Source organism: Scylla paramamosain, chromosome 9 (genome assembly GCF_035594125.1).
Source record: "Scylla paramamosain isolate STU-SP2022 chromosome 9, ASM3559412v1, whole genome shotgun sequence".
In the NCBI taxonomy this organism is placed as follows: domain Eukaryota; kingdom Metazoa; phylum Arthropoda; class Malacostraca; order Decapoda; family Portunidae; genus Scylla; species Scylla paramamosain.
Window position 1 is genome coordinate 4,035,777 of NC_087159.1, and position 14,987 is coordinate 4,050,763.

Consider the following 14,987-nt stretch of genomic DNA (forward strand, 5'->3'; position numbering starts at 1 on the left):
TATTTATAATGGTCGTTTGAGTTCTTTCGAGTAGACATGAAACCTTTTTTCTTACAACAGCTGATGATGATGTCACCACACCGCGTCCCGGACCGTCCTGCCCCCGGGATGTCAAGAGGAATGCACCATAATTCACAGAAAACACTTTTAAATTTAAATATTACTTCACTCTAACGTTCTTTACTTGAGTATAAAACACTTTTTGCTGGCAGAAGGATGAGGAGATGGACATAAAGCCAAGCACAGCCTTTATTTTAACAGTCCCCCTCTGTCCCTCCCAGGCCCTTGTAAACTATGGCCGCCTCCGTCAACCCGCTGCTAAACTCCGTAAGCAGGGAGGCAGACCACGCCCCCCAATGCCTTCAGCCCGCCTTGCTGCTGCCCCCAACACAGCCAGACACTAAAGGTACTGTCCAGCACCCCAAGCACATTCTTAGACCTGTGGCATGGGGTGTGCCTGCCTCAATATGGGTTGGTGTGGCCCTCTCCCTTATGACACCCTGGTGCTGAATGCTGATCTACGGGGGAATTGTGGTGTTGTGGAGCGATACCCAGCACGAGAAGCAGTTTTAGCATTAGTTATCAGCATTTTGATGTTTTTTTTCTTTCTTTTTTTTTTTTTTTACTAATTTGATCCCATTGTAATGTACAGACCAGAAGTGTGTTTGTGTGTGAGTATGTGAAAGATATACTAGAGAAATCAGACCATTTGAAACCAGTTGGTTAGTTCACATCATATCACCAAGTGGTTTGCTGGGTTAAATTAAGGGAACCTGAGCACCCTATTAGGAGGTCTGTAAGGCACCTTAATTTATAGAGGATCGTTAAAGTATTTTATTCTTGAAATTCATGGGAAAAGAGTGTTGGTATCTTACTAGGTATTTATTGACATTTGTTTAAATTCCTACCCTAATAATGCAAACATCAGTGATTCTCAACCTTACAGAGACAGGGCCCACTCTTCCTGTATCTTCCTTCGACCATGTGGATCTGCAGGCTCCTAGCTCAACCGGTAATTATGTGTAGTGCTGTTCACTCCCTTACTTAGCATAACTTCAAAGTTACAAATCGTGTTAGCTATTTCTATATATTAAATACCTAGTGTACAATTGTTATTTGAGTTTCATGTTGTTTTACAAATAATTGATGTGAAATGGCCTTATTTTGGATCACAGATAAGATAGTATTTACCTACTGAAATGTTTATTTATCGCTGCACTTGGGATAAAGTCAGAGACATTTTGAATGGGAGATGCTAATTTTGAATACTCAAAACAGAACTCATGGGAAATTATTCTAGTTGTTAAAAATGGGGTAATTTTTGGTTGAGTGCAGAACTAATGGAATTGGCAGTCTTTGTCCACATACAATTCATTCATTAAAACTATGCACTGCCTTGTATAATGTTCCCAGTGAAGGACTATGAGAATAGCTTAGGGAAAAATTATCTAACATGATGAGAGAGGAAAGGGTACAGAGACACATACCTAAATATGCACTGGATCTCCAAGGTTCCCCTGCTTGACTGATTTTTCAAGATCGTCATCATTTGTTTTGAGGGTCAAGTCTCAAACATTACTCACACATACCCAGCACCCTCAAGAGGCAAAAGTCCCTGAATGATAGAAGTGCAGCATGCAACACTGAGGCATACCACACTATAACCACTACTGTCCTATGTACAGTAACACACATGACACCATTTACCAAGGCATGATTGCAGCAGTTTCTGATTAGAGATTGCCAGGCATCTCAATACTTCTTATCCAATATCTATTTACACACCAGGATGAGATTCTTCTTAGAAGGTGATAGGTAAGAAAAGACAGTGTCTTATCTTATTATTATAGAATGTCACAGATTCAGGACAGGCAAATTGTAAAATAGTGAAATCTATGTCAAATCAAGTTAGGATGAGGATGAAATTGATGTATGAACACTAGATCCTTTATTCCATAGGTATTACATATGGAAATTTCCATAGCCTCTTATTTTCTTGAACAGTTTTCGGTATGTAAGTAAAAAGCCAATCACATGCATTAATCTGCCTTACTAATTTTTTTCTTCTCAAGTGAAGACATTAGATTTTTATCAGAATGCTATACCACCAGTGCTTTGTATTACATTGTTGTATTAAGTAGGATTATGCTGGTAAATTTGCTGTTTTATTAGAATTTTCTTAAGCCAGAGTGAGGGTGAGATCATTAGAATGCTAGAATAAAATGATGAAGTTACTTATGAGTCTCCTCTCATGCTGCAATCCCTCCCTGGTAGAAGGTGTGTTGTTGAGTGACCCCCTGCCCAGCTACACACCTCTCAGTGGCAGCACCTGCAGCCCCCTCACAGCTCCTGCACAGACAGCGCCCTTCACCACACCTCCCGCCTCCCCACAGAATGCTAATTTCCTACCAGCTCAGAGCACCACAGTGCTTCCTCCCTCATTTGAAAACATGGTGAGACATTTCATAAGTTGAGTGAGTGTTCTGGTTGCAAGGTGCTCATCCTGCTTTAATGTGATGGTAGTCGGAAGTCCCTAAAAATATTGCTGTGCATTTTAGGTAAAGTGCGTGTTCTTTTTTATGAGCTTGTTTCATACCATCATATTTTGCACATCTTGACACCTAAGAATTAGTACACAGGTTTAGCTTATACATTCAAACATTATCATTATGATTTATTGGAATTTTTTGTCACCTGAGTTTTTCAGTATATACAAATAGGTATATACTGTTGTTGTATTGCCCCTTGTATCTTTTAGGTATCATGATATGTACAGTTTTATGTATTTTACTGGTTAATGGCTTTTTAATTGTGTACAATATTGTATCTACTAGCAGGACAGTTGCTTTCCTTCCAATAACAAAGTCTTAATTCAGAGATGAGTGTTGATCTCTAGAGTTTTGCATGAAAGTGGAGGTGGTACTGCCTGACTTCATGCTGAATGAAAAATACATATGTATAAGAATTTAGTTTATGCCAAAACCATGAGGTTTTCAAACAGAAAATAATCTCCCTGTTATTTAGTTACAGACCTTTTTTTTTTTTTTTTTTCACATTTTGTATGTAGGCAGCAAGTGGTGTGGGTGAGAGCTATCATCCAGTGCTGCATCACTGGTTCTACTGTGCAGAGCCTCAGGGATGGAAACCCTTCACCTTCTCTGACTCCTTCAATCTTGAGGAAGCTTTTATGCAAGGTTAGTGAAAATCCTTCCCATCAGAATTAATGCAAGAAACATTAACTTATGAATATAGCTTTTCAGTCCTGCAGGTACACTCATACTCCTTCATTCAAGACATAATTTATTGTTGGGATATTTATTTTTAGGAGATAGATCATTGAGATATATATAAAGCCAAGTGAAACCCTCAGGGAGCTCCGAACCCGTGGCAACAGAAGGTGGGCGCCATGACGTGTATATTCAGGAACGTGTGCGGAAGCCAGTCTACTGGGAAGAGTGTGAGCCTAAGGCAGTACGGCGGTGCAGCTGGTTCAAGAAGAGTGCCCTGGACCAGCACCCCCAGCCCTACACAGAGGAGCAGTCGGCACTCCTGGAGGTACAGGACAAGCCTTGAATGAGCCTGAATTGATTCTGGTGATGTATTCCAAGCCTTAATGCCACAAATAAGTCCTTCATTAGGAGGTACTGTCCTAGCCCTAATAGACTAGGGAAACTAGATGTAAAAGCAAGGGCAAGGAGACAATGTATGGAAAGGTTAGGAATACCCATTTTCTCTCAGGTTAGGGAAGAACTAAGGAAATGACCATCCATGGATTATGTTGTAACTTAGAGTGATTCTTTACTCTCACATTATTTACACTAGCAAATAGTTACATAACATACAGATACAAGACTCATCATGGTAGAAATACACTTCTTTCTCTCTACTAAAGCCTTCAATTTGATTGTGCAGGAGGAGTATCGTACCTGTGTCACCAGTGGACAGTGGCACAGACAAGTGAACCTTCCTGATGGAGACAAAGTCATGATTCACTCCCCTCGAGCAATCATCCATTATGTTGGTGCTGGGCTGGAAGGGGAATTTCCCACTTCTGTGTCTGTTAATGTAAGTCACTGCCATCTCTTTTTTGTCCTTATGCTGAGCCATATTCTCTTAATCTATTATAAATTCATAGGTTTCAATTTGTGTCCATTCATGTCTAGAATTTTAAGACCTACCATATTTAGGAATCTTAAATATGAATGAATTATGTAAATTAATATAACATGCAATAGTTGAGTTATTTAAAAGTATGAGGGTAGTTTGCATATGTATCAGTTGTATTTTCTCTGATACTCACTACCATGACCACCAGGGGTCACAGGCACCACTCACTGTGCGCAGAGGAACAGAAGACTTTGAGATAGAGGATGGAGAATGTGAACAGGTGGACCACTTGTTGTTTTTGGTGCATGGTATTGGCTCTGTGTGTGATCTTCGGTTCAGGGCAGTGGAGCAGTGCGGTGAGTTGTGGCAAGGAGTTTCATATGGATGTCCATGCCTTTGTTTTGTCTTCTCACCAGCTTGTTTTATTCATTACTTCATGTTTCACATGCATTATCAACTCCAAAAGTTCCTCTTTTTGATTGACTATGATGATAATCAATCAATAATTAAAATAATTAAAAAGTTAATAAAATACAAAGTGGATCAAGAGGTGTAAGCGTGACCAAAAGAAGAGTTTGTGCATAGGACCTGTTATAACAAACATCATAAAATCAGGCATGTTGAAGGAGGTATTGGATTCTTTTAAACAGTAGCATCATATTTCTTTTATATGAAATTAGGGGAGATTCCAGCACTGTTTTTTCTCAGAAGCCTCTGGAAATGACAACCTGTATAAATTGTCTCTTTCTGCAATGGCACACTATCTATATGTATATGAACTTTTTTTTTTTCACAGTTTATATACAACACACCCCTTTCATGGCACATCATCCTTACTGGTTCTATATTCAGGCTTTACTTACTATGTTTGTTTGTGTGCTGTTCTCACTCAAGGTTATTTGTTAAACCACTGAGGTGTTTCCATATTCAAGTAAGAGCTATTATTTGTATCGTTTGTTGCACTTGTGTTACTGCTTTGATGCTTTATTTATTTATTTTTTTTTATTTATTTATTTTATTTATTTATTTATTTATTCTTTAGGATCTTTTAAAATTCTAGATATACACCTTTCTTGCATTCTTGTTTAAAAATATATATTTTATCACCTGTAGACATATATTTAGGATCAGAAATTGAGTAATCTTCTGGACTTCACCTTCACTATGCTTTGTGTTTCCATTTAATCGTAAAGTCCTTTGATCTGCTGACAGTACCCTTGCAAAACTTAGCACTTGACATTCTTAACTAAAGAGAGGACTTAAGACTGACGGAAACTGCTAGCCACTGTAGGAGTGAGTGTGGTATATTACTTAACTGTTGACCATGATTGTACCCATCCCTCTACACCTGCTTGTCTGAATGCACTAAAGCCATCCCTGTGTCCTTGTGTGTCAGTTAATCCCTCTCAATACTCAGTCATCCTGTCACTAAATTAACTTTGCCCCTTTAATTGATATTGAGATGAATATAGTTTGAAGGTGATAGGTAATGCTCTATAAAATACCATAAGAGGTGTTCCATATCAATTAAAGTAACTTGTCTCCACAGTTGATGATTTCCGAAAACTGGGCCAGAATTTACTTTCAACTCACTTCAAGCAATCAAAAGAAATGGGGGAGATAGGAAGAGTGGAAATTCTTCCCATTTCTTGGCACAAGGTAAGCAGATGAAGTGGATCCAGAATGTTTTTAAGAGCCTGCATTGTCAGGTTCTTAAAGTTATGCTTTATGTTTGCGCACTATTGCAAACTTATGAAAATTATTTTAATTATTATAGTAAAACATTCTTATATTTGACTCATTAAAGTACTCACATGGTGTCTCCTTATATGTTTTTTTTTCTTCCAGGCATTACATGGTGATGCCACAGGAATTGATGAAAAATTGAAGCCCATCACACTGCGTTCAATCCCCAAACTTCGAGAATTCACAAATGACACAATACTGGACGTTCTACTCTTTAACAGCCCAATATACTGCCAGGTGAGAGATGGATGTAAGACGAGTTGATCTCTTTATCCCTCTAAGCTCAGTAATTTGTTGTAAAGTTGTGAATGTAAGTTGATATTAGACAGCAGAAGGGATGTGGATCCTAACTAAGCTGTTTGATTCATCTATGCTAGTCTGCACTACTGTAGTATTAGAGAAAAAAACTATGTAGCAACTGTAATACTATAGATATAAATACCGGTATTAAAAAGAAATAACTACAATTTAGAAGGAAATTAATGATTTATTTGAGAGAGAAAAACTACAGCAGTGTATAGAGAGAAAGAAAACCATATAGGCTGTACAGCACTTGTATTCTAATAGGAAACAGTCTTATTGAGGATCAGATTGGCATGGAGATCAGTGCTTGTTATGTTGTTTAGTATATAGTAATCACAAAGAGTTTAATGTATTGCTTTATGATTTTCTAATGTTATCTTGTTAGTAAAAGGAACAGTCCATAATGTTAGGAATGTTTGTCCCACCCTTGCAGCACATCATGGACACAGTGGCATCTGAGATCAACAGGCTCTTTGCCCTGTACTGCAAGCGTAACCCAGGCTTCAGTGGCCCTGTGTCTCTGGGAGGGCACTCTCTGGGATCTGTTATTCTCTTTGATCTTCTAAGTCACCAGAAAGCTGACTCAGAGGAAAGTTCAACTGATGGTGTGTCTTCTGCAACGGTATAGTTTCATGGACTTTTCTTGTTGCATGCATATAGTGATAAGAATAATTTCTCAATTTATTTTTTAATATACACTATGCTAAATGTCATATATTAGAATAGATGCACATAAAATGATATAGCTATAAAAGAAACAACAGACAACAAATCATATATCCTGCTCTCACAAATATTGCCTGTCTCTTTACACTGTGTCATCAGTTAATCATAACCAAATATTTATTCACCATATTGTTCAAAGTTATGTCCTCCACATGTCATCATGGCATAAGCCTGTTACCTTTCAGTGCTTTTATCTTTTTCAAGCTCAATATGCACCAGCAAGATCATGATTAATATCAGGACAGTTTCACTAGCTTTGAAGTGTATAAAAAGCTTAACCTTCAACAGATGTGTTGATATTTACAGTCTTTACCCACCTTGCCTGCTCAGCAGAAGAAGGAGAGCTCAGATGATGATTCTGATGATAGTCCTGGTGATAGTCCTGGTGATATTCCTGGTGATAGTCCTGTTGATGAAAAATCAGTGGAAAGTGAGGTTAGTATATAGTAAAAGCAAAAAAAAGTTTACAATAAGGAAGACTAACAGGAGCAACAAGAGCTTTGGGAAATTAACTAAACACGGTCTGCAGAGGAATTAAAGACTTGGAAGGGAACTAACATGGCTGCATGATAGAAGTTCTAATCGTCCCAAGCATGGAGATCTCAGAGGACTGGTACAGAAATACATAGGCACTGTTTCACTACCAGCAATATAACCCTTTTAATATTGATATTGCCTTTAAGTCTAACAAAGAAATAGATGTATATAGAAATATATATTTCTCTTTGCCTGTCATATTCTCTCTCTCTCTCTCTCTCTCTCTCTCTCTCTCTCTCTCTCTCTCTCTCTCTCTCTCTCTCTCTCTCTCTCTCTCTCTCTCTCTCTCTCTCTCTCTCTCTCTCTCTCTCTCTCTTCTCTCTCTCTCTCTCTCTCTCTCTCTCTCGTTTCATTCCTACTCATTCTATTTTGTTTTTTCATTGTGAACACAGTGCTGTCAGAAAGGCAACAATACAAGGATAATATGAATTGGTGATCACTTTCTTTTACTCTGTTATTGCAGGATGACCACTCTCACTGTGATAAAAACAGAGCCAACTCCATGACTTCGCCTGTGGACTACCTCATGGGAGCATCAGGCACTGGCCAGCCATCTGTGGCATACCCCAAGTTGTCATTCAAGCCAGAAGCCTTTTTCCTTATGGGGTCACCAATTGGTAAAAATCTTGTATTTTAATTCATTCTTTGCAAGCCCAGAATTTTTATGACAAAAATATCTCTGCTGTAAGTTATTGATATCACTCATAATTCATTACATACTCTATCATATGCTTTGCATACTAAATATTTCTACAGAAATTTGTTATAAATTTCACTGTCATAATTTAATACTTAATCAGTGTTATTTTCTTAGTTCTTGGTACTCAGTTATGGTAAAACAGCTGTTTTATGTTAGCAGTAGTGTCTGTGCAGATTTTAATGCTGGCCAGTATTTAGTTTCTTTATGTATGCAGCAGTGAATAATTTCCTTACACATCTAAAGTGAGGAATTGAAAGCATGGCATACCTTCCTCTAATGCTTGCTTACTTTCCCAACAGCCATGTTTGTAACAGTACGAGGCATTGACACCATCGGCCCAGACTTTGTGCTGCCCACATGCAAAAGAGTGTTCAACATTTTCCATCCCTATGACCCTGTTGCATACCGCTTGGAGACACTCATTGACCCTTCCTTGACCAATGTGAGGCCAGTGCTCATTCCACATCACAAAGGAAGGAAAAGGATGCATCTTGGTAAGCACCAGTCTTTTCTGAGAATATTTTACTTTTTTATACATTGTTTGTACTTTTCTCATATTTAACGGTTAATATGACAAAGCTCCTATTTTTAGAAGTGGGACCATAGGTGGTTGGGTCTTCCTGGAAATAATGAACATCATCATTTACTTTTATGATATTGTACTTGTTAGTTGTAGATCATGCATTACATCATATTCATCTTTAATGGTTATTTTTCTATATACAAATGTAAGATATTGAAACTAGAGCATATTTATATTGTCTTGCATGTGCTATCAGTCATATACAGTCATGTATTTTGATATATGGGTACTTTGATTTCCTTCATAAAAGTATTGATAGCATACAGAATGCAGAATGATCTTTGCTAACAAAATACCCAAATTATCATTCTTATATTACAGAATTAAAAGAAACAATTGAGAGAGTTGGATCTGAATTCAAGCAGAAGATTGTTGACTCCATTCAGGGAACATGGAACCGCCTCTATCAGATGTACAGTGGGACCTCAACTCAGGCCAGCATTGACGAACAAGTGGATGAGGTAGGACATTGAATGGAAAACTTATTACTCTCAGTAGCTGTAGCCATAGACTGTAAAGGCTGGTGGTGAGTGAAAAAAAACATTTATGGACTCTTTAAGGAATCAGTTTATTACATGTGTCAGACATGTTGCTTTTATTAGTATCCTTGGATAATTTATCCTTACAAACCATGGAATTTTTCTCTTCATTTTTATCCCACTTGACTTTTTCTGTGTGATTGTGTGTATGACATCTCTCTCCTGTGCACCATTAGATAAAATTTCTAGAGACACAACTCATGTGTGCATAGATACCCACTACATTTATAGCAGTGTTATTGCAGGTTCAGGAGTTGTGCATCCTCCCAAGTACCTGATAATTATCCATTATCTTTGCCTTACTCTGCCTTTTCTCCCCACACTAGGCTCTGGCTTCACAACTGTACTTGGAAGAAGAAGAGGGTCCACCCAGCACAGGCAGTGGGGAGCTGGCCATCACAGTAGGCCGACTCATGGTGGACGCAGACTGGACTACGTACTGCAGGAGAAGCCTTATGAAAGCTTCAATGAATACATTTTTGCCCTCCAGGCACACGTTACCTACTGGTGAGTGACTGTGTGTCAGCTACCAGAAATGGTTAGAAATCAAAAGTCTCTCTCTCTCTCTCTCTCTCTCTCTCTCTCTCTCTCTCTCTCTCTCTCTCTCTCTCTCTCTCTCTCTCTCTCTCTCTCTCTCTCTCTCTCTCTCTCTCTCTCTCTCTCTCTCTCTCTCTCTCTCTCTCTCTCTCTCTCTCTCTCTCTCTCTCTCTCTCTCTCTCTCTCTCTCTCTCTCTCTCTCTCTCTCTCTCTCTCTCTCTCTCTCTCTCTCTCTCTCTCTCTCTCTCTCTCTCTCTCTCTCTCTCTCTCTCTCTCTCTCTCTCTCTCTCTCTCTCTCTCTCTCTCTCTCTCTCTCTCTCATCTTGTCAGAAGACAAATTCTATTAAAAGATTTGCTTACTGGATTGTACTTTGCAGGATTTTTAGATTATGCATTTCATTCACTTCTGCTTGACACTGGATTCCTACTGGAAGCTTTTCATTAGCATCTCCCATAAGTTTGGAAGATGGCAACTTGCATGGAAAGGAACAACTATTATTTTAAGTTGATGGAGGTAACTAAATAATCAACATTCTAATATGAACAAGCTCTTGTCAGCCTTTGTCATTTTGCCTTGATACAGGACATGATTTTGCATTTGGTAACTTGTGTTCTCTGTAATGTGTACAGGCAAATTAGTTTGCCTTCAGTGATTTGTAATATAGTTTTTTTGCAGTTAGAGATGATAAGATTTTAGACAAGTGTTGTTTTATCTTAGTTCATATATATTTTTTGACATTGGTGCAATGATGATATCTATATTATATAATAATTCTTGTTTCAGGGAATCTGAGGACACACTGTTGCTAATCCTGAAGGAGCTGTATGGTCCTCAAGGAATCCTAACTGATGCACAGAAAAACCAGCCGTTGTCTAGTCCTCACACTGTGCCAGATGGTAGTTCTTCCCTGGGTTCACCATCAGTCAGCCCTCCCATCATGCATCCACCAGTGCTCACCCCAATGAGCTCTGTCTCTGCACCAAGCGAGCCTGTCCCAATGTTTTCTGCCTCTGAGACTGTTCCATTGCTTTCACCTCAGAAAAGTGAAGTTGATTCTTCCCCTCCTTTGCCTCCACCACCTTCATCTAAATTCCAGCCACCTCTTTCTCCACCCTTGTCATCTGTTCCTCTATCCCTTTCACCTACTCCTCCCCCCAACTTGCCTGCTCCTCTTTCCCAGTCACCAGTTTCTTCACCTCCAACAAATGCCCCTCCATTAATTCCCACAATGCCTTTCAATTCAGCTATTTCCCCATCACAGATGCCTTCTCCTCCATCCCAACCACCATTGCTTCCATCACAAACACCTCTTCTTCCACTGCAGCCCTCCTCTTCTCCCCTACTTCCACCAGCAACCACTAGTGTTCCTCCGCCATCCAGAGCACAGCCCCGAGTTATTGGAGGACGACCAGTGATGGAGTTATCAGACCAGCCAATAGGGATGGACCCAACAGTGCGGCCAGCCAACACTAATACAGTTGGGCCTCCACCCAAATTGCCTGGAATGAATTTTCGAAGACCTTCACCATTCAAGAGATAAACTTGGGAAGGGTATAAAGTGAGGAGAAACATAATATAGTACATAATTAGAACGGGTGAGACAGCTGTTTACAGTAAAATCCCTCTCATCCAGCATTCGAGTATCCAGCAGCTTCAAGTATCCGGCACATTTTTCCCCAAGCCTTAAGATCAATAAAAAATCATTGTGTACTCATAAAATCGATTAAAATTCCCGCGCGAGGCATACTTTGTTCCCTCACCACCAGAGCGCACTGCTTCGCGCCACCCGCGGCCCACTGCACTGTGTTTACTCAGTGACTCAGTCCCGCGTGTGCACTGTTTATCGCCTGACGCCTTCATCATGCCTAAAGTTGTAGAAAAGGGGAAGCGTGTTGTGCTTACACTTAAGCAGAAGGTAGACATTTGTCGACGATTAGAGAGAGGTGAAAGCAGACAGAAACTAATGGCGGAATATGGTGTGGGCTCATCAACTATTTATGACATTAAATCCCAAACGAAAAAGTTGCGGGATTACATGAAAGCCACCGACACCCCAAAGGCAGTGGAAAATCGTCACACACTGCAGTATCATCATGGTGAAATGATGGACAAAGTGTTATACAAGTGGTTCAGCTTGAAAAGATCAGAAGGACATAATTTCACTTCTATTCAAGTATCCGGCAACTGTCAAGTATCCGGCATGTCAGCGGTACCGTTGATGCCGGATAAGAGGGATTTTACTGTATTTTATTTACAGTAGAATCAACGCTTTATATAATTATTATGTATATTTTATGAATGTGATCTTGTACATAAGGTATGTGTAGTATTTAATGTGACATGCAATCAAGGCACATGCTGCAGTAAAGGCACATGAAGATTTTTCTACAACAAGATAAAGTTCTAAGATTGATGAACATTCATTCAGGAATATTTTTAGAATTGCTCATACATTTCTCTTATGTAGTTTCTATTCTGCATATATTAAAAAGAATACTTACACAAAGTAAGACACAGCGAGACTGAGTAAGTTGAGCCGAAGCTTAAGCTGGAAAGCAGCTTAATATTGTGCCTTTTCTACAGCCCATGCCTCTGCTTATGAATTGAAATAATCCTGTGGATTGGGCTCCATAATGGTGGTTTCAAGGAATTGTACATGACTGTTGGCTAAAGGCTTTTAGTTGTCTTAGTTGCAAAAAAATATTTTTATATTTCATTGTTCATTGAAGAATTTTAGTGAATATAGTTAATGGTTTTCAAATGTATGTAGTGGGACATACTATTACTACATACACAGGGGAGCACTTCCCTTAATAATAAGTGTTCCTCCTTGTATGGTAGAGTGTATCTCAGTGTGGCAGGTGCATCAGAAGAGTAAGAGGGTGAACACAGCAGTATTCTCTTAGACCAGCTGTGTCCTCTTCCTACTGAGGATTGTCAAAGTAATTGTGATCTGTTTCTTCTCCATTTTCAGGTCTATTCTTCACTTTTATTAATGCCTGTTTGTTTTTGGCTTCTAAGAAATAGATGTGGAGAATTTCACAGTCCATACTAGCACACAGTGTGTGTCCACTGAAAAAAATTAGTAGGTAGTGCAGGTAAATTATTTTTTATTATTCTTTCTTAAAGTATACCTGAAAAATCTTTGCATGCTTCTTACATTACAACCAATATTTAACATTTGTTAGGGTATTGTGTCAATCTTACACAAACAGGCAGCAATTTAGGTCAACCAAAAAGATAAATTGTTAGAGTTTCTTATTCTTTCATCAATTGAAGAATGATCTAATGTATGGTATATTTACATTTTTGTTGAAATATGTCTTTCAACAAAGCACACATGCCTGGCAAGGAAACAACATCAGTGACAGTGGTGCTCATAAGAGAAGAGAAAGGTGCTTTGTAACTGTTAAATTACTGCTGTTACTGGATCTGTCTGAAGAAAACTGCAATTCCTTGAGGCAGTATTTTTCCAGCAAGTGTTGATGTCATGAATTTCCCCCACTGGCTTCAATCAGTTTCCACTCTTCAGTTATGTGCAAGATTAAGTTATTGCTTTATGGTTTGTGATAATGTTATTACTTCTTGGCAGTACAGTATTTGGTTCTATATGAGCAAAGACTTGGGCAGGGCAAGGTGTCAGAAATCTTGACTGTTAATCTAGGGTGGAGATAAAAGATGCTCCTCTACAGAAATTAATTGTTGTGTACTAGACTTCTTGCCTGTCTGTATACTCTACTGTGGATTTGTTGCATGCTGTTAAATTATCTACAAGCTCCATGTGCACAATGAATCAAAGTTGATTGAGTTGATAAAGTAATACATAAGCTTTTGATTATAATTTTCTCATAATTTTTTATCAACTGGACACCTTATGGTCACAGTGAGCTTACCGTTCTTACCCGGGAAGTTCCTTAGTGTTCAGCTCCTGCCAAATGTATTCCTGTAACAATATCTTCCATAAGGAATTATTACTTTGTGTAACATTTTTTTAAATTGAAAGAAAGTGAAGCAGTGTTGGAACATTACATTTATTTGTTATGAAGATGGCAAAAAAGATGCATTGTTATTGGATTGTAATGGCCACTTGTGAATTTTTTTTATCACCTGGTGACATAATTATTCCATACCCTGTAGTGGAAGCAAAGTGTGTCCACCTCACTCCTTGGTGGGATGTATCTGAGGAAGCTTACATTATTTTGCACAAGTCTGATGGGGAACATAAAGGGAAAGTTGGATTATCACATTTCATTCTCATAGTTCCAAAGAATTCTTGGAAATTTACATAGATGCCATCATAGCAACAATTGCAAATAATGTACACATAAAATTCTTACCAGATATTGTTATTTCAATAACCATTTACCAGACTGATATGAATCCCTATAATCCCTCTGGAACATTGGACATAAGGGTGTCTATCTTGATATTCCATACATGTAAAAAACAATTGAAAGGAGTAAGGGCAAGTTATTTTTTTTCATATTTCTCTGCAAGTTTTTGCTTCGAGAGAGAAAGAGAGAACAAATTAGAAGCATATGGAAGGGAATCTGTTTAACATCCCTCTTTCAGTGCGAATAAATGTGGTTGAGCTTCAGTCATGTAGAAGTTAATAGAAAATAACTTAAAATCCTGTGAGGAATGGAAGCTGCATTTATTATGACAATAAAAAGAGTACGTATGCAGAACGAAACTGAAATATTAAACGTGCAGTGCTAGGATAGTCTGTGAATGGGTGTGTACTTGAAATAAGATAACTACTTTTAACGCTGTGAATCAAGGGTTAGTTGCAAGCGATAGCTGGATGACTATCGAGGTAAACGTAAAACAGATCGTCCAATTTATACTCTAGTGGAAATTAGGAGACTACCTGATTCTGTAATATGACAATGTGGGAATTATTTCAAGAGACCACGAATGGGAAGAGCGGTGTATATTTTAGGATGACAGGGAAACATATCCATTTCGCCGACCCCATTCTCTTGCCCAGCCAACTTTGCAAGTGATAAATAGTGCATGAGGGAAAGTGCCGTTGCAAATTCCGCTGGTGTGACTGAGGACAGAGATAGACAGGAAACGTACAGCCACTAAATATTCTACACTTCTGTATATCTTGGCAAAGGAGAAAAAAACAAGTCAGCAACACGATTTAAAGAAAGAATTCCAGCATTGTTAAGTAGTCAGGTTTATGATAATAGAGCAGCACCG

The 14,987-nt window shown here is 38.6% G+C and overlaps 1 protein-coding gene across 6 annotated transcripts; it reads left to right on the plus strand.

Annotated features, from left to right (window-relative positions):
- The first annotated feature begins 247 nt into the window (after nucleotides 1–247).
- Nucleotides 248–14,120, plus strand: LOC135103415 (SEC23-interacting protein-like). Of its 6 annotated transcripts, none has more exons than XM_064009610.1 (16): nucleotides 248–406; nucleotides 947–1,012; nucleotides 2,275–2,453; nucleotides 3,068–3,194; nucleotides 3,371–3,555; nucleotides 3,913–4,065; nucleotides 4,316–4,463; nucleotides 5,657–5,766; nucleotides 5,956–6,090; nucleotides 6,590–6,778; nucleotides 7,189–7,317; nucleotides 7,883–8,036; nucleotides 8,419–8,613; nucleotides 9,024–9,163; nucleotides 9,568–9,748; nucleotides 10,563–14,120. In XM_064009610.1, the coding sequence occupies exons 1-16, from the start codon at nucleotides 295–297 to the stop codon at nucleotides 10,586–10,588; spliced, it is 2,229 nt and encodes a 742-aa protein (XP_063865680.1). In that variant the 5' UTR covers nucleotides 248–294; the 3' UTR covers nucleotides 10,589–14,120. The 6 variants fall into 6 exon arrangements, with proteins under 6 accessions (XP_063865680.1, XP_063865682.1, XP_063865683.1 ...); XM_064009612.1 differs by having other exon boundaries at nucleotides 7,213–7,317; XM_064009613.1 differs by having other exon boundaries at nucleotides 7,216–7,317.
- The last annotated feature ends 867 nt before the right edge of the window (nucleotides 14,121–14,987 follow it).

What these genes read in the sequence shown, in the direction of transcription:
- LOC135103415 (XM_064009610.1), top strand. Translation starts at nt 295, where the DNA reads ATGGCCGCCTCCGTCAACCCGCTGCTAAACTCCGTAAGCAGGGAGGCA. An exon ending in ATGGTGTGTCTTCTGCAACG is followed by an intron (nt 6,779 to 7,188) that starts GTATAGTTTCAT and finishes TGATATTTACAG; the next exon opens with TCTTTACCCACCTTGCCTGC. An exon ending in AAAAATCAGTGGAAAGTGAG is followed by an intron (nt 7,318 to 7,882) that starts GTTAGTATATAG and finishes CTGTTATTGCAG; the next exon opens with GATGACCACTCTCACTGTGA.